We start from the raw sequence: 25,452 nt of genomic DNA, 5'->3' as shown, positions 1-25,452 counted from the left end.
GAGTTTAATATGCAGCAAAGCAGGTTTAGATTAAATTTCACAAAAAACTTCCCTTATGAAAGAAAAGTAGGACAACGGATCAGGCTGCCTGGAGGCGCTGTGAAATCCTTCCTGGAGGCTTTCAGGAAGAGGCCGAACAAGTATTTTGTCTGGGATGGTTTAGGAGCAGCAAACTGCAATCATGTGACAGTTTGGACTAGATGATCCTCTGAGTCCTTCCCTACCCTTTGGGAATCTATACGTATGCTCCAGGGTGTGTGGGGACATGTTGATTAAAACTCCTTGGTTGTGGGTATTAACCCCTTAAATTAACACCTGCAGCATCTCATGTATTCACGGTCCCGTGTTTCAAAATGGTGCTGGGGGCACTTTCACTAAAGCTTGTTTGACACACTTTAGTTAAAGCACCCCCTCTGCTATTTTGAGGCATGGAGACACTGAATACACATGACAGGTCAAACTGCAAGACCGTTTCAGGCTGGACATAAGGAAGAATTTCTTTACTGTCTGAGCCCCCAACGTCTGGAACAGCCTGCCACCGGAGGTGGTTCAAGCGCCTACATTGAACACCTTCAAGAATAAATTGGATGCTCATCTTGCTGGGATCCTATGACCCCAGCTGACGTCCTGCCCTTTGGGCAGGGGGCTGGACTCGATGATCTTCCGAGGTCCCTTCCAGCCCTAACGTCTATGAAATCTATGACAGTAAGGGTACTGAAGCATTCCCATTTCTTATTTGAACACATTGGAGCAGGCGTCCTGCACATGCACAGGCACCCTGTGATTCTAGGTTCACTCCTGGTTTGTTGTGTTTTAAAAGTTGCTGAATTTGTTGCATCTTATTTCCTGATTCGCAGTTTCTCTGAAGTTCCAAGATGCTATGAAAAATATGCACCCCGGAGTTTTTATGGTCTGCTGGAAACCAGGAGCATTGCAAGGCTGGAGAATGAAAACAGGCCTCACTGAATCATAGGGAGCTGTAGAGAAGTCAGGCTGGAAGAAACCTCAGGAGGTCGTCTTGTTCAACTCTCTGCCTGAGGCAGGATCATCGTGACATTTCCAGTTTAAAGACTGGATGAGATCTGCCAAAAAACAGAATATGACTAACCCACAGAACCTTCTGCAGTTTCTCCATCAGTGCATGATGCCACCATTCATTTGGGCATTCCCACAGAGTAAAATCTTCCTCAGATTCACTGCTTTCCCAAGTATGGCTCCTCACTGTCAAAGTACAGACAACTTTTTTTGTTCCTAGATATATGCACATACACTTGATCATATTATAATACATGTTGTTTGAACTGGCCCCAACTCAGAAAGTGATCCAGATCATTCTGCATGATTACCTTGTCCTCATCATTATCTACCTTCCTGCCAGTCTGTGTGTCAGTCACAAATTTTAATTAGCCATGGTTAAAATACTTCCAGGTCATTGATGAAAATGCTGAATTACATCTGCTCTTGTATCATGTAAGCTTTATATAGTACTATTTTTTAAAATCAGAACGTTGCCAAACACTGATAAAACACACACAGTCACCTTTACTGGTTATCCTGATAATCTCTCACCAGTGAAGGAAATCGCATGATGTGATTCTTTTTCCAACAAACATGCTGAACTGTCACTGATCTTATTCCTAGCCTTGAATTCTTAAGATTAGTTGAATCCTATATCAGTTTTTCCTTTTCCCCTTTTTTCACCAAGGCAGGTGTCTATCATTATTTGGGGCATTCTGCTTGTCTTTTTAAAACAGTGATAAAATTAATGCTCTTCTAGAACTTACCCATATTTCAAGATTTATTTAAAAATTAGCACTCATTAGGCCACAGACCTCCTTAAATAATTTTAGCCAATTCTGCTGAGCATAGGCACCAACTCCATGGGTGCTCCTGGGCGCAAGCACCCACCAAAAAAAATTAGCAGGTGCTCAGCACCCACAAGCCATACTGCATGAGCCAGGTGGAAGTCATGCACTGCCTCCTCTGGGCATGCGCAGACGTTGGTGCAGGAACACACATAAAAAAAAGCACCCACTGGCAAAGACCAAAGTTGGTGCCTATGTTTCTGAGACTCCCAAGTATAAATTATCTACTTAAACATCCTCTCCTATTGCCAATGGGCTGGAAAGTAGCTAATTATTCCCAGGTAACAGGAGTACATCATCCTGAATCTGAACTGATCACAACTGTCTTTTCTGCATCATTAGCAACAATTTTGAATGTGTTCAGTGATGGCAACCTGCAGATTCACACCATGGCAACAGCATTATAGGATCATAGAAGTCGGGTCGGAAGGGACCTTGTAGATCTTCAAGTCCGACCCCCTGCCCTGGGCAGGAGGAAACTGGGCTCAAATGACCCCAGCCAGGCAGGCATCGAGCCACTTCTTAAAGCTCCCCAGGGTAGGACCCAGCACCACTTCCCTTGGAAGTCGGTTCCAGATCCTAGCCGCCCTGACTGTGAAGCAGTTCCTACAGATGTCTAATCTAAACCTGCTCTCCAACAACTTGTAGCCTTTATTCCTTGAATACTCAGGCATTCTCAGGATTAGTTTTCATTCCACACTTCATAAATCATAATTTTTTGTTAGGTTTTTAGTGCTGCTGCACACTGAGCAGAGGTTTTTTGTTTCTTTGTAGAGCAAATACAGTCAAGAGACAACCTGGCCATATGCAAGAATTTATAATGTCTTCTTGGCCTTTCTTAACGCTGAATTTTAACAACCACCATGTTGCCTGCTGAGCTTGACTGGTAGGTCTCTGAGGTCCCTCAGATTTTATTTTTGACTTATCTAATAACATTGAGAGATTTTTACCACTTCACTGTTCTCTATTTTCTATAGTTCATGACTAAATATCCTAACACTACTGGTCCTGTAAACCTTTTACCATGAAGAAAAACTGGTAGCCTTCAGAATGATATATTTCAGCCAAACCACAACAGCTTGTTTGGGAGGAAAATAAAAGCAGCATCTCTGCAGTCCCAACACTTTCTCCCTGCAAAACTTCAAATCCATGCAATAAATAGTAGTGGCACTAGACTCCTTTTAAAAACACTCCTGCAACCATTTGTGCAAGTATTAGGCAGCCTAAGTACAGTGGCCACTGCCACTCCCTCCATACCACAATCTGGAGCAGAGAAGGTAAACTAAACTCTCTTCTTTACTGTCCTCGTCCAGGAGCAAAAGGGCAGTTGATAAATCTGAAAGGCAGAACATGTAAACCTGACAAAAGGATTCTCCCTTCCAAACCTGAGCTGCCCGTGCACTCCACTGTTACACACGCTGCTGAGGGCAAACCCTTGGTGGGAGCCAAGGAGGGAGAGGGGTTCAAAACCTCTTACGGAAAACAACCTCCAGCTGGGCTCAGGCACTCATTTCCCTGAGACTCCTCAGAAAATCTGCTGCTGAAGCAAGAGATTTGTAGGGATGACAACAACCATGAGCAAGCCTAGGATTTTGAAAAAGGGGGTGCAGATGGGTAGGGGTGCATTGTCACTTACAACACAACACGTATTTTTCTCCACGTACAAAGAAACTAGAAGCTTTACTAATATGATGCTAGGGCTATATTATTCAGTTCAAGACTGAAGCAAAAACAAATAATCACATACTTGGAATTGTATAAAATACAGAAAACTAGGAAAAAAGTAAAGCAAAAGATGCTGTTTCCTCTGGTCCTATTGTCATTCAAATTACATGTACATCTCTTTCAGATTCCTAAAAAACATTCTAGCCTTCTTGAGACTCTTAACAGTGGATCCAATACTTCACTGGAAGTTATTTCCAGATGTGAGTTGATGTTCACCTGAGTAAATGTTTCCACTCCCGAGTTCCTGTTTTTAGCTAGAGTTAAAAACAGTATGCAGGGCTCTGAAGTAGGGGCTACATGACCAGGAGCAGCCAATAGACAGCAAAATTGCAGAATGAAGCCTTGACTGATTAGTGGAACAACAACAAAAAGAGAGAGTTGTTAGCACCTGTGGAATGAAGAGTGTAAAAGGAATCAGATAGATTATGAGCCACAAAATCAAGTGACTCCCTCACTGCTGCCTGAACAGAAATGCTGCTGCCACGCCAGGCAGTTAGTTTTAAACTTCGGGTGGCGCAACAGTCAAAGAGGGATGCAAATGCACTGCTGCAGCCTGGATCTGCCCCTGACAACAACCTCCAATGATGCAGAATAAAAGATTCAAAGCCAAAAGGGAACAAGCCCTTCCGCTTCAATGCATCTCTCTCTCTCTCACACGCACACACACACACACACACACACACACACACACACACACACACACACACACACACACACACACACACACACACACACACACACACAAAGTACAGGGATAAGGAATACAATTCCCTGCTGGGCAGGTTATTATTCTACAGTCTCCCACCAAGGGGCTTCCTGTTCCTTCCTCCATGGTAGCTGATAACTGGGTAAACTGGACCCATGACTTAGAAGGACTTCTGCTATGGGAAGTCTTACCTCTTGCAACATGGATGTGAACTTGCCTTTCCCAATATGTCCTAGGACTGGGTTCTGTCCCCAGCGCTAGGAAACCCTCCTTCCTCCCCAGCTGCATCTCCTGTGAGGCCACCCAGGAATCCTAGAGCTTCTCCAGCCCTCTCACAATCCACCCAACTATTTCTTCATTTTCTCCTTTCCCCCAAATACTGCTGTAGATCAGCACTGCTCCTACAGGAGGTGAAAACCTCCCCATGACGAGGGTTTCCCAGCCTGAGGCATCCATGCTAGCCCTCTCCACATCTCTCTTCTACAAAAGATTTTTTTTTCTTTGCTGGTTTGGAGAGAGTGAACAGAGAGGAAGCAAGTAAACAAGAGAGACAGGAAAGGGGCAGAGGGAGATGGCAGATGGTACAGAGAAAAACACTCCCATGCTTTTATGGCTTCTTACCCTTCATGTAGAGATAGCTGTGAAAGTAGGGTGGTCCTGAGCCATTGAAGATGGTGATTCGGCCATTGCAAAATTCTTCATCTGTGTCTATGTAAACATCCACTTCCTCCTCACTGTCCAGAAACTAAATGGAAAGGAGAAGAAAGATACCAGCTGCTTGAGTTCTTGGTGGGGGGGAGAAGTGAGAACACAACTAAGATGCACAAATCACAGAACCAGGACATGTTTAACTCAAGCTACTAGCCCCTTTCACAGAAGGCAAACAAAATTAAAATAGGGTCTTGACAGCTCACTAAACCCAGCAGTTCCAAAAGCCAATTATATCAGATGGCAACGAGTTCTCATATGGGAAGGGAGGGAGACATTCTGCAGTAAATATGCCTGAAAAACTCATCACAGCGATGACTCCTGCTCTGTGACACAAACCAACATCCAACCATGAGGGCTGGAAAGAAACTCTCCTTTGGCTGGTCCAGCCCAGAGCTCCTCCCGACCCTCTCCCGAGTCTGTGCGCTCTCAGGCAAGGTGCTCCATAATAGGGTGACAATATTGGCTACTGTCCACAGCATGATGCTGGACTGGAAGGAGCACTAGTCTGATCCAGTAGCGAGATTCCTACAGCTCTTAAATGTTTTCTGTTCACTTAGGCTACATCTATTCTAAGGCCAAGGCCCTCTGACAAGGATGTTAAAACTGGACAGGATTCAGGTAAGAGCCCCTGACGTGTTTTTTAGCCTCCTATCCAGAGCCCTGAATGGCTGCTGCAAGTCTTGCTCTACCCTCAATCCGAGGTGGCTGCTTTAACTGCTAACTCCCGCCCGTCCCCTCCACCACCCTGAGGACTGTGTCCCGCGGGGCATTAGCAGAGGCAGCCATATTTCCCCCGAGCCTGTGCGCAGACAGGCAGGTGCCCGCAGGGTTCTGTGCCGTATTGGACCGATACCAAGAAACAGCCGCACAGCATTTCTGCAAAGGGCTGTGCTCAGTGCCCTGAGCTGGAACACCCTCATGCCTACTCCCCAACTCCCAATTCCTCTTTGTGCCCTCTGGCTTGAGAGGGCTTCCCTTCGGCTGACCAAGAGTGTGATACCCTGCGGTCCGTGTCCCCACACCACTTGCTCTCCCTCTCCTCGTTCACTCAGACTTTCTCCTCATCTCTTTCCTATCTCATTCACACTTTCTCTCTTCCCCACTCTCCAAATCGGGTATTGCTGCCTCTCCATCTCTGCTGCTGCTGCTCTGATCCTGCTGCTCGAGCCTGGGGAGGTTAGTTATCAGACTGGCCAGGGTCTTTCCTCCTGCTAGCTGGGGACTGGAACAACTGGCATCCTCATGCCCAGGGGCTGCTGGACTTCGGCGTCCAGGTCTCTCGCTGGTGTCTTAAAACGGATGTTAGAAATTGGTCAGGACCGAGTAAGACGTGTGGGAATGATCCAAGGGATAGAATAATTTGTCTGCCATGGAAAGGCCTCACCAAGGAGAGAGGCAACTTGCTCATGTAAGTAGCTGCATGAAGAGAAGATCCACATGCCACCTCTAATGGCTGGAGGCTGACATTAAAGAAATTCAAACTGGAAACCCAGGGAACTTTTCAACAGTGATCACAATTAGTCACTAGAACCGAAGAGTGAAGGGATAGTAAGTTAATCCTCTAGCAAACACTGGATATCTTTCTAACGGATACACAGTAGTTCATTCAGCCTCAAGTCACTGGTCTCTGCAGTTGCTGATCTGTGGTAGTTTTATGGCCTGCATTACCACAGCAACTGAACAACTCATGCTCTAGGATTTATCCCCACAACGTATCTGGGAGGGAGGGAAGTTATAGCCCCATCGCTCAGGGACCTGCCCAAGGGCGTGTAAACATCTATGGCCCAGCTGGGAACTGCACCAGGGTTTTGCCAGGTGCCAGAGCTGCGTTTACTCCCTGCGGTTCCCCTGCTGAAAACCATGGGCGTTCTGGGCCTGTGCTGGGCAGGTCAGCCCAGTCTAGTCTCTTCTGGTCACAGCCACTGTTTCTCTGCTCACACTGGGTGACAGGAGAAGTCATGAAGGAGGATTTTCTCATCAGACTTCTACTCTGAGCCCAATGGCTCAAGCAAAGACAACTGGATTCTTCAGCCCCGCGTCTCCCTCTGGGGAGACCTGGACTGCTCCTGTGCACTCTCTCCATGACGGGACCACTGGCACTACATGGGTGCTAGTCACGCTGCTTCCAGCACTACTGGAAGGCACTCTGATACTATGGGGTGGAGAAGTGTGTAAACACTGCAGAGAAATCCACTGTCCACTGTGCATCTGCAATACACGACAGCCTCATCATCTCTGGGTTTCTGTTAATTCCCTGTTGCCCATACCTCACCTTCTCTCCCCTAATGCCCATCATCAATGTCCCAGCTCTAGAACTGGCCAGGGAATATGGGAAAAGAGAGTATTATATGCAGGTAATGGCACTCCAACCCAGAGAGCCAGAGAACTAGTGCATCAGGCTGATATTACTGTAGGCACGGAGGTGACAAATGCCGGCAAAGCAATACTGATTCTTAGTGAAATACAAAGATTCTCACCGAGTCCAGGCTGCCACGGTTTGAGCCCATGCTGGTCCCATGGGAAGCCCTAAAGACATCTTCACCATTCAGGGGCTCAGCAGAAGTGCTGCCTGCATCTCCAAAGCCATCAAACTCCTCGTGGTCATAGTCAGACTCCACATCTGGGGGTAAGCTGTAGACAGGCTCTCCCACCTCCCCACTGTTGCTCCTCAGTGTTTCTGAGATGGTGTTATAAACACTTTCGGCAGTGTCTGATAGGGCACTGTGCTCCTCAGGGCTTCCTGACCTCTCCAGAGGCAGACCAAGAGCATTCCTCATCTCCACCTCCTTTTGTAGCAGAAATGTCCGACTCATGCCTCTGTCTTCCTCAGAACATGTCTCGCTGGCTCTGGAGCTGTGCTCATCCTGTCCAACCAGGCCAGGGACAGGTGGTCCCTCGTCATCAGCATGAAAGCCTTCATCAACCTCCTCCTCAGCCAGGGGCGCTACAAGGCTGCAGTCCATGCTGAGGGTTCCTTCGTTGGAGAGTGTGCGCTCCAGGCCCTGCACACTTTCATCCAGGTTTCCAAAGTCCAGCAGCTCCAAGAATTCTTGAGCGACCCTGGATGCCTCCTTTTCCAGCCGCTGGATCTCCTCCTCTCGCTGCCGGCTGATCTCATTCCTGGTGTTTTCACAGATGATGGACATGTGATCTGCCTTCTGCTGCTGTTGCAGCTTCTCAATCTCCTTCTCCAGCCTCAGGATTTCCTCCATCTGACGTCTCTCCTCCTCCTCCAGTGGGGTCTCCTCCTCCTGGGCCCTTTCTACCTCCACCTGAAAGAAATGATGTCAACACCCAATCCAAGAGCAGGTCTACAAGGGGCTGCAGGCCTGAGTCCTCCAATTTTTCCTCCCCACAGGTCAGGTCTCTTCCCTTCCTCCTCTGCAAAAACCCACTGCATGCATCCTCTCTCTCCCTTCCCTGTCTTGGGCATCAGCACATGGAAAACTATCAAATCTGTGTCCATCTCCTTTTTTCCAGCCATCTGCTTCCTTTCTGCATCTGTATGTTCACCTGAGAATTTGTCTTACAGCTATTTATATTCCAGCATGAACAGAGATAGCCAAAGTTTGGATAGAAGCACTCTGATTCCTCCTTCCCTTTTCAGACTCTGGGACACACCTAATTGCCTTTCCCCTCACGTGTGTGGCAGGCAGAGCCCTGAAATTCCTCTCTCACCATCTGTGTGTTGGGACTTGAGGATTTCCAAAGGCAACTCAGGAGAGATTTGAGGATTTACCTCTTCCGGGACTGAAGATGCTGTTACAAGTGTCAGGTCTCTGGGAGGATATTTGTGTGCAATCACAGCCCCACTACACAACCCTAGTGCCTCTGGTTGAGCCAAGTAGCTCCAAACTTCTCAGCTGTCCTTCATTGTCCCTGGCAGTGAAGGAGACCAGAGGCCCCCGAGTTGCTGCAGACTGCTACAGGAGACGCACAGAAGGAATAAAGCAGTTCAACTTACCTGAGCTACCTGGAGGACAGCATTCAGTTGCTCCTTTTCTCTGTTCAAAAGAAGACAGGACAGTCAGACAGATCCAACCCTCTTGGGTGATGCACCAGAAATTATGCAGACACCTCATCTTTCCATGGGTAAGGTGGAAGCAAGGGTGCCATTACATGGATGGCCAAAGCCACTTTCCAGTTTAGCTAAGGCACCAAACTCCTCTAAGGTTGGTATGATATTTCCTGCCACAATGTAAACTTCCCCTCCACCATTATTGTGCAGTAAATCAGGAAACTGGAGTGGTGGAGAAAGGACAACAGTAACAGGGGCAGGAAGGCAGGGTCACTTGGGCTTACCATGGAGTTAGGCCAAAGCCCCAAGACCAATCAAAGGGGAGGCTGCCCATCCATCTCGAGCCTCATTGGCTCAGAACCCACATGCACAACTGACAGGTTTGAGGAAAACTTAAAAAAGAATCAGCAGAACAATTGCAATGCTGTATCTGCACTTCCTCTCTGCTCTGCATTTAACATAGCCACGCTGTGTCACACACAGAACCTGTGTCATGTCTGCTTACTACATGCCTGAGCCTTGGACCTTCCCACAGATCTAAATGCATCTTACACCTTCCATACCCTCAGTAGCATCTGAAACCTTGCTCCATAATAGAAGGGTGGCAAAGGGCACAGAACTATTCATACCAGTGGACAGAAAAACCACGATACCCCAGGTTCCCACCCCAGTGCATCTTCACTCAAGCCAAGAGGCACTTTACGAAAAACGAGCAGTCACCACAACCAGTTTGCATCTGTGGCATGCTGAATAAGATGACAGGGCACAGCACACATCAGGCTGATGAAATATGGAGGGGTTTTAGCAGTCTGCCCATAGCAAGCTCTACTGAGCTTAACACAAGCAGGCAATGGTGACATTCAATAGCTTATAATTTAGTGCAACCCAAGCAAGCTTACAGGAAGGCAGCAAGACACCCCCTGACCTCACGGCTTTTTCTTCATCCCAGATTCTTAGTTCCAGCCACAAACCGTGCAGATGTTAAAGTTCTTAAAATAAGGAAGTCACGCAATGTTTAGCACGGAAGGTGTTAGGTAGCTGACCTACAAGGCCCAAGCCATCTGGACCTCACCAAGAATAGGCTGGGCAGGGCAGCGAGTCAAAAATTGTCCATGGGCCTCTCAGTGTGAGGAGCATCAGCATTTGACAACAGCTCTGAAAATCCCCACAAGAGCCTCTGGCCCATCAGTGACCCTGCAGCCCCAATGAACTCAGTCCAGAATCATCAGCATGGCTCCTCCTTCCCCACTGGGAGAAGTCTGTCATGCATTGTCTCTGCTCTTAGGCCAGAGATGAGCAGGTATAATCAAAGAAATGAGAAGAATCCAGCCACTGCGGGAGAGGGCATGCCATGGCCTTATGCCCCTGAGAAGGATTCAAGTGAGAGAGGCCTTTTTAGGGCAACCGCTAAAAGACTAGACAGCTCTTCCTACGCGGTGCTGTGCTTAGCTGGAAGGGTCCTTATCTGAGATCACACTACCAGCATTTGACAGAAAAGCAACTGCCTCAAACCACATATTGGCCAGACCTGGTCAAACTTGGCCTGGGTGACCAGGCTATTGAGGAACAGTGGTGCTCAGTGAAATGGGCCCAATGCTTGCTGAAGTGGACAAGTTTCAGATCTGAGTTGCTGTCTTGCTGGCTTCAGGAGACTCACTCCTAGTCCCAGGAGCTACCTGCTTCCTGTGTCCACTAAGAAGGCAGGCAACAAGTTTCCCTGTTCTAGGTATTTTATCTGACCCCTTGCCATGCTGCAACTGCCAAGACCCAACTGCAAATCGCAATGTGTGACAAGGACCTTTACAGAACAAGGAGCAATGGTCTCAAGTTGCAGCATGGGAAATTTAGATTGGATATTAGGAAGAACTTTACCACTAGGAGGGTGGTGAAGCATTGCAACAGGCTACCCAGAGAGGTGGTGGAGTCTCCATCCTTGGAGGTTTTTAAGACTGAACTAGACAAAGCTTTGGCTGGGATGATGTAGTTGAGGCTGGTCTTGCTTTGAGCAGGGGGTTGGACTAAATGACCTTCTGAGATCCCTTCCAATCTTCAGTTTTCTATAATTCTATGACCTGGAATGAGGGCCACAAAATAATTTTTCACGCAGGAAAAATTTTCAAATGTGGTGTGATTCAGTCTTTAAGTGTCAATATCTGTTCCTACAACTTTAGGGATCTTTTTTTTATTACCAATGTAAATAGTTTTTAATAATAAACATGAGGGGCATCCAAGCTGTGTAAAATGTAGGCAAGTCAAGCACTAAAACTGAGCAGTACCCCTTGACATGGCGATGCCAAGGGGCCAGGTGTCTTGCTACTTAAACATTGCTCCATACCTGTCCATTTTCTATCGGGCCCTGGCACTCCCCAGAACCCAAAGAGCACATGACCCATAGTAGCCACACCGGTAAGCTGTCTGTCTCATTCAAAAACCTGCTGTACTGGGCAGATCAATGTTCCATGAGTCTGCTACTCTGTGTCAGTCAACATCAGCTCCTGGTGCTAGAGATCATGAACAAGGACTCTCTGCATCCCCAGGGCGGCAAGAGGAACATGAACTTCCTCCCTTCCATAAATATATTTCAAAGAGGAAAAACACCAGGAGGCCTAACTCTCCCAAGGGAAGATGAATGTTCCATTTCCCCCAGCTTCTCCACACCTGCACCCAACTCCAGCCCTGCCCTATGCAGACCTGCACATGCACTTACCAGAATGAGACTCGTGCAATTGTTTCCCCACAGCCTGAGAGCAATACTGTCACGCCAAGCCCCACCCATGTGCCTCAACAGAGTCATGCAGGGGACCATCGTGTACCTTTCTTTTTCCTCTTCCTCCTCCTGTTTCCTTTTAAGCTCCTCCTCTTCTTGCCATTGTCTTTCCTCTTCCTCCCTTCTGATCCGTTCTTCCTCTTCTTGCCGTCTTCTCTCCTCCACCTCCTGTTTTCGTCTCTGTTCCTGCTGCAGCAGGTGCCGATGGAGGCTGCGAGCCAGTTGGCCACGCCAGTGCTTCTGCAGGACAATAGCAGAGGCCTTCAGTCGCTGGAGAGCCTTCTTCCAGAAATGAGCACGGTAGTTCTTCTGGATGATCACCACACTGGCTAGCACCTTTCGATACTTCTTCCTAAGAGCAAAACCAAGCAGTTTCTGTGATACAAGTTGCAGCCACGGAAACAACTTACTAGGGCAGTGGGGGATTCTCCATTGCTGGAGATTTTTTTTAATCAACACAAGGTGTTTTCTTCTAAACACAATACTTTGGTTCAAAAATAAATCAATGCAGGCAAATCCTACAGCCCATCTTATACAGGAGACTGCAAGGGAAGACCACAACGATCCTTGCCAGAATCACAGTCTAAGAAAGGCTAGAGTGGCAGCAGCCTAGCAGACCTGCTTGCCCTTCCCCATGTGCTCCTGGAACCTCTATAGGAAAAATACCCCTTGCACCTACCACACTGGGCTTTGGACCACCTTCAAACTACACTCAGGCCTCAAGACAGTTCATCTGGCATTAGCATGACCCTCTGTGCCTGCACTGTGCTGGCCGCAATGAGGCCAGGTATCCACAAGTAGCAGCTGGGACCGGAATACTTTAGACATCACGAATTTTCCATCAGTATCAGGCCAAGAGGCGGAAACACGGTGGAGAGGAGAGGAAGAGTGTGACAGAGTAGGAGGTTCAAAGGAGTAGTACCTGGGCTGTCCCATCTCCCCCTCACCCGGCAGTGGGGTGCAAACAGCCTCTGCTAGAACATGAGAACTGGGTCAGACCAAAGGCCCATCTACCCCAGCAGCCTGTCACCAACAGTGGCAGGTAGCAGATGCTTTAGAACAGGGTCAACCACCTTTTGTCACCACAGGTCAAAGCTTGTGACCTAGCACCTGCCAAACTGCCTGTGTTCACCTTCCTCATCAATCCTGGCCCCTCTGCAGGGAGGGTAAGCACAGGGTAAGTACAGAGCGCAGCAGAGAGGGCTGTGAAGGGGCACTGCCACGGGCATGGGCAGCCTCAGAGCAGCTGTGAGCCAACCGATCCGACATGCTGGCCTGGGACAGGCTGGACTTTCACAGATTTGGCCCATGGCCCATAGGTTGCCAACACCTACTTTAGAGGAACAGGATAAGAAACATGGTAGAGAGATGCAGCCCCTGTCCTACCCTCCCAGACACCAGCAGCAGGTTACAGCTGGCCTGTTGTAGTTAATACTCCCTGATGAACCTGTCCATTATAACTGCGTCTACTACCCTTTTGAGTCCAGTTATACTCTTGGCCTCCACAATATCCTGTGGCAGTGAGTCCTACATGTAAATTAAGTCCTGTGTAACAATGTACTTGATCCTGTTTGTTGTAAACCTGCCTAATGATAACTTTATGGGGTGTCCCCTAGTTCATGTATGATCCATAAATAACAGTCCCTATTCACATTTGCTACACTGTTTTTGTTGCTACAGACTTTTAGCCGCATTTTTCCAAGGTAAGGAGATGCAGCCTTTTTAGTCTCTGAGTACAAACCTATTTCATATCCCAGAGCATCCTGGCTCACCTCTGCTGCATCTGTTCTAGCATGCCCTTTCTGAGATGGGGTGACCAAACCAGCAGACAGGACCAGACGCGAGTGCACCATTGACCATGCATGGCTGTGCCCTGCCGCCCATGACCTCCACAGCATGTCCTTCCACTGTGGAGCATGCTGCTCCACTGCATTGGCACTTACTCTGTTGCAGCAGGGTTGGGGATCAGCACTGAGGGTAAGTGAGGCAGCTGGCTGCTCCACAGGTGGAGACTTGCAGCCAGCAGCATACAGGCTAGGCTGCAAAGTGAGGCCCACACTGGAAAAAGGCTTCTGGCCTCTTTTACAGTATTCTCCACAATGACTTCAAAAGCTCTTTCCTGAGCAGTAAGTGCTAAGTCAGAGCCCACCAATGCATGTGCATCATTAGGGAATGAGAACAGGAGCCAAATCTCCATTCCATGAGATCTGTCAGCAACTCTTCCCAGTTCAGATCTGGATTTGACTGCCCACAATAATTCTGTAGCATCAGCAGACTTTGCTGCCTCACTCTTCACTCACTTTCCTGAATCACTTATGAATATGTTGAACAGCACGGGTCCCTGCATAGACCTCTGGGGGGACCCCACTGCTCACCCTCCTCCATTGTGAAAAATGATCATTTGGTTCGACCCTACAAGACAAACTAGGGCAATTAGTGCCAGATGGGGAGGACAAGGCTGAGCTCTTCAATGAGCTTTGTGCTTCTGTATTCCTGAACACAGCTCAAGACAAATCTCCCAATTGGATCACAGAGAGGCACAAAAGAGACACTAGTCCACGGACTGTTAGCGACGACTTGGTGAAGAGGCGCTTGGAGGGGCTGGATGTGCTTAAGTCAGCAGGCCTGGATATCCAAGGGTGCTGAAAGAATTAGCCAATGTCATAGCAGAGCAACTGACACGGCTGTTCGAGCACTCATGGTGCTCAGGTCAGGTCCCAGAGGACTGGAAAAGGGCCAATGTGGTCCCTATTTTCAAGAAGGGGAGGAAGGAGGATCTGGGTAACTTTAGACTGGTTAGTCTCACCTCTATCCTTGGGAAAACCTTTGAAAAAAATTTTAAGGATCACATTTGTGGGAGTGAATAAATGCTGAAGGGCAACCAGCATGGATTCACAGCAGGTAGATCCTGTCTGACTAACCTTGTTTCTTTTTATGACCAGGTTACAAAATGCTTAGACATAGGAGTTGAGGTAGATGTCATTTACTTGGATTTTAAGAAGGCCTTCAATACAGTATCTCATCCTATTTTCATACATAGACCGAGCAGCTGTGACATAGATGATTACATGGTCAAGTGGGTGGCAAATTAGCTTAGGGATCACACCCAGAGGGGTGGTGGATGGGTCAGTATCGACCTGAAAAGATGTGGGCAGTGGAGTCCCACAAGGCTTGGTCCTTGGACCTGTGCTGTTCAATGTCTTCATCAGTGACTTGGATGAGGGCATGGAGAGTACTCTGTCCAAATTTGCAGATGATACCAAATTATGGGGTAAAGTCAAGACACAAGAGGGTAGGGAATGAATCCAGGCAGATCTGGACAGGTTGGAAAAGTGGGCAGAACACAACACGATGCAGTTCAACAAAGACAAGTGTAGTGTCCTGCACCTAGCGAAAAGGAATCACCAACACACTTACAGGCTGGGGGATGACCTTCTCAGCATCACAGCAATGGTAAGGGTCATTGTTGACACCAAGATGAACAAGAGTTGCCAATGTGACAAAGTGATCAGTAAAGCTAACCACACTTTATCATGCATTAGCAGGTGCATAACGAACAGGTCCAGGGAGGTGATACTTCCCCTCTAAGTAGCATTGGTCAGGCCGCAGTTGGAGCACTGCATCCGATTTTGCGTGCCACACTTAAAGAGGGATGTGGACAACCTCAAGAGGTTCCAAAGGAGGGCTCCTCATATGGTTAGAGGCCTGCAGGAAAAGCCCTACGAGGAGAGACTGAAGGTCCTGGGTCTCTTCAGCCTCCACAAGAGAAGGCTGAGGGGTGATCTTGTGGCCACCTACAAATTCTTTGGGGGGTCATGGGGATTAGCAGAGGGTCCTGATTCTACATGCAGAATTCAGTTATGCTCCTCTGCTGAAGCTGCCCGTGTCCAGCTACACAGTGGCTGCACCTCCAAGAAGCAGAGAGCTCACCCGGGACAGAGTGGCTCATTGCCGCAGAACCACAGAGCCCTGCAGGACACAGCGCAGCTGACAGCCCCAGCTCCAGAGGAGCCCTGCAGGGCTAGTGGCAGCTCCAGATATGTTAGTGGCAAAGTGGAAGGTGTGACTGGGTGCCACATAGGGAGCAGTTGTGCAAACAAACGGGGCCATCTGCACAGGGTTGATTTCTGGATGCAGACATGACACGTCAGTGACCACTCCAGTGTGCTCGGCTCAGGAGGAGAGAGCGGAGCAAAAGCAGAGCCAGTGCTGGTATCTCCCACCCCTCCAGGCCTCTCCATCAGAACCTGAGAACAAGCCCCTGGAGGCAGTATAGGCAGAGGCTAGTAAAATCCTGTCAATTGGGCACATCCTCCTTCGTAGCCACCTTACTACACGGGGCCCTGATTAATTCATGCACCTGTGAAGCCCTAACAGGAACAGCTAGTGCTTGAGGCAGTATATGGCAGCGCAGGACAGTTACATCCCATGCTGAACTCCCCTCTATCAAAGCCTCTAGTGCAGACAGCGCAACAGGGAAATCCTCTCCGAAAACCCTCCCAGCTTCACACACTTCCTCATTTCCTGCTTGCTCCCTCCCCACCCCCCCACAATGCCCATTTGCTACCAGCTGCTCTAGGCAGATTTTCCTTCTGGCTCATGAAACACGACTTGATCTAAAGACTAACCTGGCAGAGAACATGTGGGACGAGGTGCCCAGTTATATGGAGATGGGAGTGATACTGGACTTACTGCCCACAACAACATTACCGCAGTATGGTCTTGTCTCGCTCTCCCAGGAAGTCACAGGAAGGACATTCCAGCTCGCTGTTGATACTGCCGCTTACAACCTAGTTTCACTTTATGTGATAACTCCCTTCCGTCCAAACTACCTGGAAGCTTCTGATTATTACTATGGATGCAATGCCTGTGGCATTCCTTGCCCACTAACGATATAAAAGCAAAGCAAGACAAGGTTCCTGGCACAAGGAACTTAAGTCAAATGCACGGCATCAACACAGCCAGTGAAAGCATTCACACAGAGGGAGAAAGGGGAAGCACTGAGGCAGCATCTCCCTTGGAGCTGTACACTGGCACCCCCTTTAGCACAGCATTCCTGGTATGGCAGCAGCTGCACCAACAGCAGCATCATGCTTTGCACAGGGACTGCAAAACTGCCCTGCCCAAACAGAATAAGTTGTGTGATTGTACCTGCATCTCCCTGAGGGGCTCCTGCGTGCACTGCTCTCTTGGGTGGATCAGGCCTTTCCACGTCCATGTCCCTGACTGGCAGAAGCTTGTGGTGTGCACCTGGCCTAAGAAGGCCTCTGTCTCAGCAAGCCATGCATGTTACCATCCACGGAGAGTCTGCTGGTGCATGAGCTGCCAGAGGCAGCAGAGGGGTGGGTCTCCTGCAAGTGGTTTTTAACCTTACCACAGTTGGGGGAGCAGTGAAACACGGAGCTGCTGGGACGAGGTTGCTAGTGAAAAGCAAGTCAGAAGGAGCAAGTTCTGAGGAGTGACCTTAAAAGACAGGGAGGCCAAGAGACTGGTGATTCAAGGCAGAACAGGGCAAGGGACTGAGGGGATGCGCAGGGAGTGCTGGGGGCCTAGCGGGCATGAGTGGGAGAAGTGAGCGCAAAAAAACTCAGATGCAGGCAGGTCAGAGACAGGGAGAGCCACCGCAGGGGGGATGGAGGCAGAGGGAGAGGCAGGGCTCCTATGCAAAGAGCTGGGAAATGCAGCGTACAGCGCGGAGAAGTGGGGAGCAGGTGCAAAGTGGGTGGTGGGGAGACAGGGCCTGGGGAGATGACAAAGGCTCTAGGAGAAACAACACTGAAGAAGGGCTGGCCCTGAGCTAGCCAGAGAGCAGAGGGGGTGGATGCCGAGGGGGTGCCCTAAGCTAGCCAGAGGGCAGAGGGGGTGGGCTGAGGACCCCCGGCAAATGAGCAGCTCTCAGCACTGACCTTGCCATGTAGCCCAAGATGTGGGCTCGGATGACAACAGCCGCTTTCCTCAACTCCTCTTCCCGGTCCTTCTCCAGCTTCTGTTCAAGAGCTTCCTTCAGGAAAACCTGACGCCACAGGGAGGAGTTTCAATAAACACAAAGAGAGGAAAGAAGTCAGTCCCGGGAGAGGAGAGCAGGAGGTCTTGCTCCCTGTGACAGCAGAGCGCTCCTTTTACGCTGCTGCCCAGGATCTCCGCTCCCGGCTGCAGCCACTCCGGAGTTCCCCTCCCCCTGCCCCACTGGGTGCTCGTCCTGGTACCACAAGCAAGTCGTGCTGGGACATGAGCCAAGCTCGCTGCCAGCCCCTGCCTGCTTCCACTCTGGCCACGGCTCTAGAGAGAGGAGCAGAGCAGGGAGGGGAATGTGAGGAAGGAGGAGGAGGAGGAGGAGGAGAAGAGTTTGCATTAACCCTTTTCCATCTGGAAACTTCTCTGCCACACAGATCTGCTCTCTCATTGCAGCAGCCACCAGATACAAGCTTGTGACTAAATATAAAGGAATTGTGCCACATTTCAGGGAGGTGTTTGGGGGGGCGGCCAGGGGCAGTATTTCCAGGCCCCTGAAAACAGCTGGAATTCTGGCAAGGGACAGGAATGGAAAAGTCAGAGAAACATGCCAGGCCCCTGCCCTCCCTACCAAGCGTCCCCTGGCCAGGCCAGAGCAGCTCCTGCACTGAGAAACCAAGGGATGGGATGGGGCACTCCCTGTGGAGCAGGCTTAGCTGGGAGTGAGCTGCATCCCTGTGAAGGGGTTTCTTCGCCAGGCCCAGGCTGCTCCAGAGGTATTTGTCCTAACAGTGAATCGCAGCTGGCTCTTCTCTAGCATCTCCCACTGAAGGGCCTCAAAGTGCTTGGCAACCTGGGAACCATGAGCATTGGCTAAGAAGGCAGTGTTGGGTACCCACATTTTAAGAGGAACAAAGGAGGGACAGAGACAAAGGGTCCATCTGCACTGCAGCCTGTGCAGACTACCCGACCAGTGACCAGCTCACCCTCGGTAGCTCGGTGCTGCTGACAGAGCTGGCTGGGTTTTGCAGGCTGTGCTTGATTCTGCACTGCTGTGGCCATAGGAGCTAGCATAGATCTCCCCTGAGATGCAGACATGGGCTGCAGTGCAGGCAAACCCTGTGCCCTAGGGTGACCACCTGACTCTTATTGGGCAGGACTGTCCCAATGGGACAGCCCCAAAGGGAACATCAAGTCCCGATCCCGGACTCAATGACTCCAGAGCTGCACCTGTCCTGGATTCCCAGTATCATGTGCAGGGATCTGGGTTTTCCATTCATCGCAGAAAAACATGGGAAACTGCAGGTTTCCCCTTATGGGCTGGCAGCATTCCTGGAAGCATCCCTGCAGCTGTGCACAATCCTGGGGAGGGGACATGGGGGGCACATGCTCCCCCAGACTTGTGCACAGGGCAGGGGCAGGCTGCCCACTGTGGGTTCGGGGATCCCCGCCCTGCTGCCCTCGCCCCAGGGCCTGTGCAGCCTAGTGGGCAGGAGCCGGCATGGAAGGACACAGAGGCTCGGCGTTGCTGCCACTGGTGAGGCTGCACTGCCATGGTGAGGCACCCCCTGCTTACCCAGCAGCAGCAGGGCAAGGAGCCCCATGCCTGCAGTGGGCAGTCCACATCCTCTCCCACCCCACAGGCTCAGCTTGGCTCTCCTCCAGCCATTGCGGGGGTGGGGAGAGGCAGGCTTGTGTCCTGCCTTTCCGTTTTTGAAAAGCAGTCTCCCTACTGTGCCATGATGTTGTCACTGCCCTAACGCAACATGGCAAGGGGCACATCATGGGCAGAGGCATACCTTGACCATCTCCTGGCGAACTGCGCTTCCCCCTCCATCGCCAGGGTTTGTCATTGGCTCCACGCTCCCAAGTCAGGAGCTGCTTTTCCCTTTAGACCTGGGCTCTGTCACGGACATTGCAGAAGCCAACAGACCCACACAACAAGCAGCAGAGAGGGAGCACATGGCGGGGCAGAAGAGCTGAGCCCAAGATTCAACAACTTCAGCCCACTGTCTCCACCGTCCAGCAAGAGCATCCCATTCTGTGATGCTTTGGCAAGGCTTGCAGGGCATGCACAAGAGCAGTAAAGCACTAAAAATCCTGCACCAGGCCCTTCAGGCACGTGCTGGGGCCAGGGAGATCCATCTCCAAGAGGGGTGCTTATTTTGAGAGCATGATCCCCAGAGGGAGGCTGGGTGGGTAAATGCTCTCGCTGCAGTGATGGCCTCTGGGCTTCCTATCCAACAAGTGACAGAAAAAGTTTTGCATGAGTTCAGACTACAGGCAAAGAATCCCCATGGCAGGAAAGCAGCAAGAAAATCATCTGTTTGCCTGCAATGAGGCCTCATGAGACTCAGAAATAGAGACCAGGAATGCCAATATATCTGCTCACATTAGAAACCAAAGGAAGTTTAATCTGTGCTATTTCAGCTGCACAGCAAGACTTTTTACTGCATCTGCTTGTGAGGACATGTACGCCTGAGTATGCTGTCCCTGCAGCAGTGAACATGTACAAAGACTACATACATGTAAGCATGTGCGCATGAACATCCTTCACATGCTATGGACACATGCGTGTGCGATTGTGGCTATAGCACATGCATGAATGCACAAAAGCTATTCAGCCCCACATTGGAGGGTCTGTCACAGGGAAAGCTCTAAAATCCTTTTTGTCCTCTTTAGCATCCATTTCTCCTCCAAAGTGCCAAAGGTCCATGATGTCTCCCCTGGGTAACACTGGTAAAGGAGGAATTGGATTGCTGTGCCCTGCATGGAGAATGATAAGACAACTGCTCTTCCCATGTAAAGCCAATTCTCTCATTCACCCAACAAGCATTTACAACCCAGTTTGCAGAATAGAAAGGAATACTCCCAACTGCAAAAGACCTTGACTGGAAGGGGACAGGTGTTATGGGCATCAGGTCTGGGCAGATGGGAGCTCGACGTGAAGGGGACACCGGCATTCTCAGCCTCAGGACAGCAGCTGCACATCACTGCATCATGCTTTAAGGCCTCAGGGCTTTGGAACAAGCCCTTTAGTTATGACACTGCCCTTCTCATTCTGCCAAACTCTTCCTGCTGCAGGCCTCAGGACACCGCCTGCCTCTGCTCCTTGAACCACAAGCATGGCTGAGAATTGCCAGAAGAGCAGCTGCTCTATTCTTAATGAGAAACACAAAGACCATCCTGCCCTCCCTCCCTTGCTTCCTTTCCCAAGCTCTACAATCCCCTATGTTAATTCAGGGTCTTTTCCTTCCTCTTCCAAACAATTGCCAGGGATATAACTATCCTCCAATTCAATTTGCAGGAAGCATTCCCCCTTCTCTGTACTGTCCCCTTCTCTGCCCCCTCCCAAACTCCTTCCCAGGTTATACCCCTCCCTGGCCTACCCCGGCCTTTCCCTAATCCCCTCCTACAGTCACAGTTTAGTCTTCTTCCCTCAGTACCAGATAACACTGCTGCGCTTGTAGTCAGCGGAACTGGCACACAGGGCCCAGGGACCCACTCGCTTCTCTTCAGGGTGACCAATCTCCATTCTGATCCCGCTACTCAGTGGCTTTGCTTAATTTACTGGAAACCCTGGGGCTTTGCCCTCGCCAGGCTAAAGGCATCTTCTTGCCTATTATCGAGGGTACTGAGGATACCGCTTGCACAGACGTGGCAGCTATTAGCAGGCTGAAGTGGGCTCTGGACCCCTGGACTCTTCCCCATGGTTTGTTGACACGTGTCAAATCCACCACATTGGCGCTAGGATTTTACTCCATGTCTGATAACAGGCAAGAATGCACCTCTCCTCTCCTAATAAAGATAGTGCCTTGCACAATGCACAAGTATTGAGTTTAAAATACGCCCCCTTCCCTAAGGCTGGCACAGCCAAGGAAAGGACCTGCCACTTACAGGAAACTCTGCCTTGACTGGATGTCCTGACAAGATCAAAGGAGCTGCAGACAGCTCACCCACGCACTCCTTTAACCCACTGAGGTCAGTGGAGACAGGCTCAGCCCATGACCCCTGTAGGAAGGGTGGAGGAGAAATGCAGCCCACCCAGGTAGCCCCCTTTGCAACTCTGACACTCACAGGATCCAGGGCCCTCATTTTCCCAGAGTCTACCAGCCTTCCCCTTCCCCGCAGCTCCTGTGTAGGCCCCCTAGCCAGGCCAGGCCCTTATCCCTGGACTCTGAGGGCAGAGGGCCACAAGGCAGCTTACTGCTTTATCCAGGCCACTTCCATTCCCTGCAGGATGGAGTTTCCCCAGGGCCTGGAAGAGAATCTTCCACAGTCAGACACGGACATGTCTTCTGATATTTAGCTGGAATTTTCCATTGGCACTGGCCTGCAAAGGGATTTCCAAACAAGGGCTCATGTCCTCTCTTGCGTGTCTGTGGCAGAAAGAGGCTGGGAAAGTATGGGGTATTTTACATGTTCTCCCCTGTTTATTTCTCACTTGAGCTCCTGCCTACATTACAGCGGTTCACCCCAGTGCAACTGCTGAGCAGGATCGCAGTGACATGAATGAATCCTGAGATAAACAGGCAACTAACCAATGCTACATCAACCACGTGAAGCCACTTTTTACAATCAAGTCTCTAAAGCGTAAAAGGGAGCAGACTTTTATCATACAGTGGCTATTACCTGTAGGCATGCTCTTACAATACCAAACTGTGGAGCCTGAGGGGCAACCGACTGTGACTGAGCTTCTGCTTAGCACACACCTGTAGCCAGGTACCACAGAGCAACGGTGGTGCAGTAAAGCCCCCTCTCTCTATGCAGTATACTGTTCACACATCCATGCCCTATGGTGAAGGCTTGTGCCCACTTCTCTCATGTGACTTTTAAATCTGATACCATCTTTTATCTGTGGTATCACAAAACCTAAGAACTCCAGCCTTGGACTAGGGGCCCCTGACAGATGGAAACAAAAGATGTTTCCTGCCCTGAGCTCTTTACTATCTAAGTAGAAGAGTAAAGTCTTAGCATGCCCATAGCGTCAGGTAAAAGGAGAGTTTTGGAGGGATCTGAAGAAGAATAAGAACGTGGCCTTGCAGCTGCTTACAGGGAGGCTTTGCCCAAGTGCGAGGGGCAGAAGAGGGAAAAGCATCATGGCATCACTTGAAAGTTAACAAATGGGCAATAGAAACTGGGATCAGGGGGTGGTCATTCAGGGAGCTGACTTTGATACTCAGTAAGAGATGAAAGGCCCCAAAATCCAGCTGCGCTGATGCACTTTCCTAGTGTAGACAAGAGCACAGTCACTGCCTGAGCTGGACCTGAATTTCTGGTTCAAAAAACAAAGGAAAGAACACAACTTATGAAGCTCAAGCCAAGTCACCACAAGAAATCCCCATTCCACCCAACCCTCCTCCTTTCTGCACTCGCACGGCACATGCCAAGAGCCAAGAGCTACCGGAACACCAAGAGGAAGAGACGCCGGGTCCCCGTCATCGGCGATGCTATCCTGAGAGGAACGGAGGGGCCCATCTGTTGCTCCGACCCTACGGCACTTGAGGTTTGTTGCCTGCCTGGAGCTTGGATTCAGGATGTTACAGAGATGATCTTGGACCTCATCCGACCCTCTAATCATTACCCTATGGTCCTCATCCATGTGGGAATGAATGATGTGGCCAGGGGCAACCTGGACCGCATCATGAGAGACTACAAGGCTCTAGGGGCAAAACTCAAGGAGACAGGGGCACAGGTGGGTTTTTTTTCTATCCTTCCAGTGAGCAGATGGAGACAGTGCCACTAGACATGCATTGGTGAGGTCAACCAGCGGCTTTGGAGCTGGTGTTACCAGGCAGGGCTTGTGTTCTTGGACCATGACCCGCATTTCCGCACAGAGGACATGCTCAGGCAGGATGGGCTTCATCTCTCCCCAAAAGATAAGTGTGTTTTTTCTTCCAGGCTGGCTGATCTCATACGGTAAGCTTTAAACTAGGTTCACCGGGGGACGGGGATGCAGAGGAACATAAGGACGCTTTGCCGTCAAGCCAGGTGGCGTGCACAGGTAGTACCCAGGTAAGTGACAGGGGCCAGGGCAGACTTAGGAACAAGGGAGCAGCACAGGCACCTATAGGAGGCCTCAAATACCTCTACACAAATGCTCAAAGCATGGGGAATAAGCAGGAGGAACTCGCCCTCCTAATAGCTAACAAAAACTCAGACCTAGTGGGGCTCACGGAAACCTGGTAGGATTCTACCCACGACTGGGCAGTGGACATAGAGGGATACAGGCAACACAGAGCAGGGAAGGGGGCGGGGGTAGCGCCATACGTCAAAGAGCAATGCACGTCCTCACGAATCAGGCTGGGGTTAGGAGGGGCAAAATGAGGCGCTCTGGGTAAGAATACAAGGGGGGCGCTGGGGAAAGGGACTTGATAGTGGGCGTCTACTACAGACCGCCTCACCAGGGGGACGAGCTGGACCGGGAATTCTCAGGTCAGCTCACGGAAGCTGTAAGGACAAGAGGTGCGGTTGTCATGGGTGACCTAAACTACCCAGACATCTGCTGGGAGAAGCAGTCAGCCAGGTCCGACAGCTCACGTAGGTTCCTAGCCGGGATACAGGACCTCCATGTATCCAGGAGGTGCACAGTCCCACTAGGCGAAATGCCTTGCTGGACCCGGTCCTTGCCACAGCGAGGCAGGGTGAAAAGCAACCTGTTTAAATTTGCTGATGATACCAAAATTTGGGGTGAGTTGGGCACGCTAGTAGGGAGGGAAAGACTGCAGCAAGACCTGGATAGGTTGCAGGGGTGGGCTAACAAAAACAGGATGCGTTTCAATACTGAGAAGTGCAGGGTGCTGCATGCAGGCAGTAGTAACCGGCAGCACACTTATAAGATGGGAAACTCCCTTCTTGAGAGCATGGAGGCAGGAAGGGATCTTGGAGTCATTATTGACTCCAAGATGAACGTGGGCTGACAATGCGAGGTCACGGTCGGCAGGGCTAACCGGACCCTATCGTGCATCCACAGATGCATCTCAAGTAGGGCCAAGGAGGTGATCCTCCCCCTCTACGCGACACTGGTCAGGCCACAGTTTTCATAGATTCATAGATGTTAGGGTTGGAAGGGACCTCAATAGATCATCGAGTCCGACCCCCTGCATAGGCAGGAAAGAGTGCTGGGTCTAGATGTCCCCAGCTAGATGCTCATCTAACCTCCTCTTGAAGACCCCCAGGGTAGGGGAGAGCACCACCTCCCTTGGGAGCTGGACATTTTTCCTCCCTAGGTGCAGCACTTTGCATTTCTCCTTGTTGAACTGCATTCTGTTGTTTTCTGCCCACTTGTCCAACCTATCCAGGCCTGCTTGCAGCTGTTCCCTGCCCTCCGGCGTGTCCAATTCTCCCCACAGCTTTGTGTCATCTGCAAACTTGAACAGAGTACATTTGACTCCCTCGTCCAAGTCACTGATGAAGACATTAAAGAGTATCGGTCCAAGGACCGAGCCCTGCGGGACCCCACTGCCCACACCCTTCCAGGTCGAAACCGACCCATCCACCACGACTCTCTGGGTGCGACCCTCCAGCCAATTCGCCACCCACCCAGCCAATTCGCCACCCACAGTTGGAGTACTGTGTCCAGTTCTGGGCACCCCACTTCAAGAGGGATGTGGACAGCATGGAGAGGGTCCAGAGGAGGCCACCCACATGATCCGAGGACAGCAGGGCAGGCCCTACAAGGAGAGGCTACAGGACCTGAACCTGTTCA

At 50.3% G+C, this 25,452-nt stretch overlaps 1 protein-coding gene across 1 annotated transcript in view; it reads right to left on the bottom strand.

Annotated features, from left to right (window-relative positions):
• LOC102567908 (unconventional myosin-X) overlaps positions 1–25,452 on the bottom strand; it is a 160,005-nt gene that overhangs the window by 55,237 nt on the left and 79,316 nt on the right. Inside the window, exons 22-26 of the mRNA XM_059727606.1 lie at positions 17,699–17,805; positions 11,839–12,144; positions 8,972–9,011; positions 7,485–8,279; positions 4,918–5,041 (exon numbers count right to left, since the gene is read on the bottom strand). Coding sequence (XP_059583589.1) covers positions 4,918–5,041; positions 7,485–8,279; positions 8,972–9,011; positions 11,839–12,144; positions 17,699–17,805 — 1,372 coding nt within the window. The remainder of the gene's footprint in view (positions 1–4,917; positions 5,042–7,484; positions 8,280–8,971; positions 9,012–11,838; positions 12,145–17,698; positions 17,806–25,452) is intronic.

This window comes from Alligator mississippiensis, chromosome 4 (genome assembly GCF_030867095.1).
Source record: "Alligator mississippiensis isolate rAllMis1 chromosome 4, rAllMis1, whole genome shotgun sequence".
Taxonomy (NCBI): domain Eukaryota; kingdom Metazoa; phylum Chordata; order Crocodylia; family Alligatoridae; genus Alligator; species Alligator mississippiensis.
Note: the sequence above shows the minus strand (reverse complement) of the source record. Positions and strands in the feature narration are given on the sequence as shown.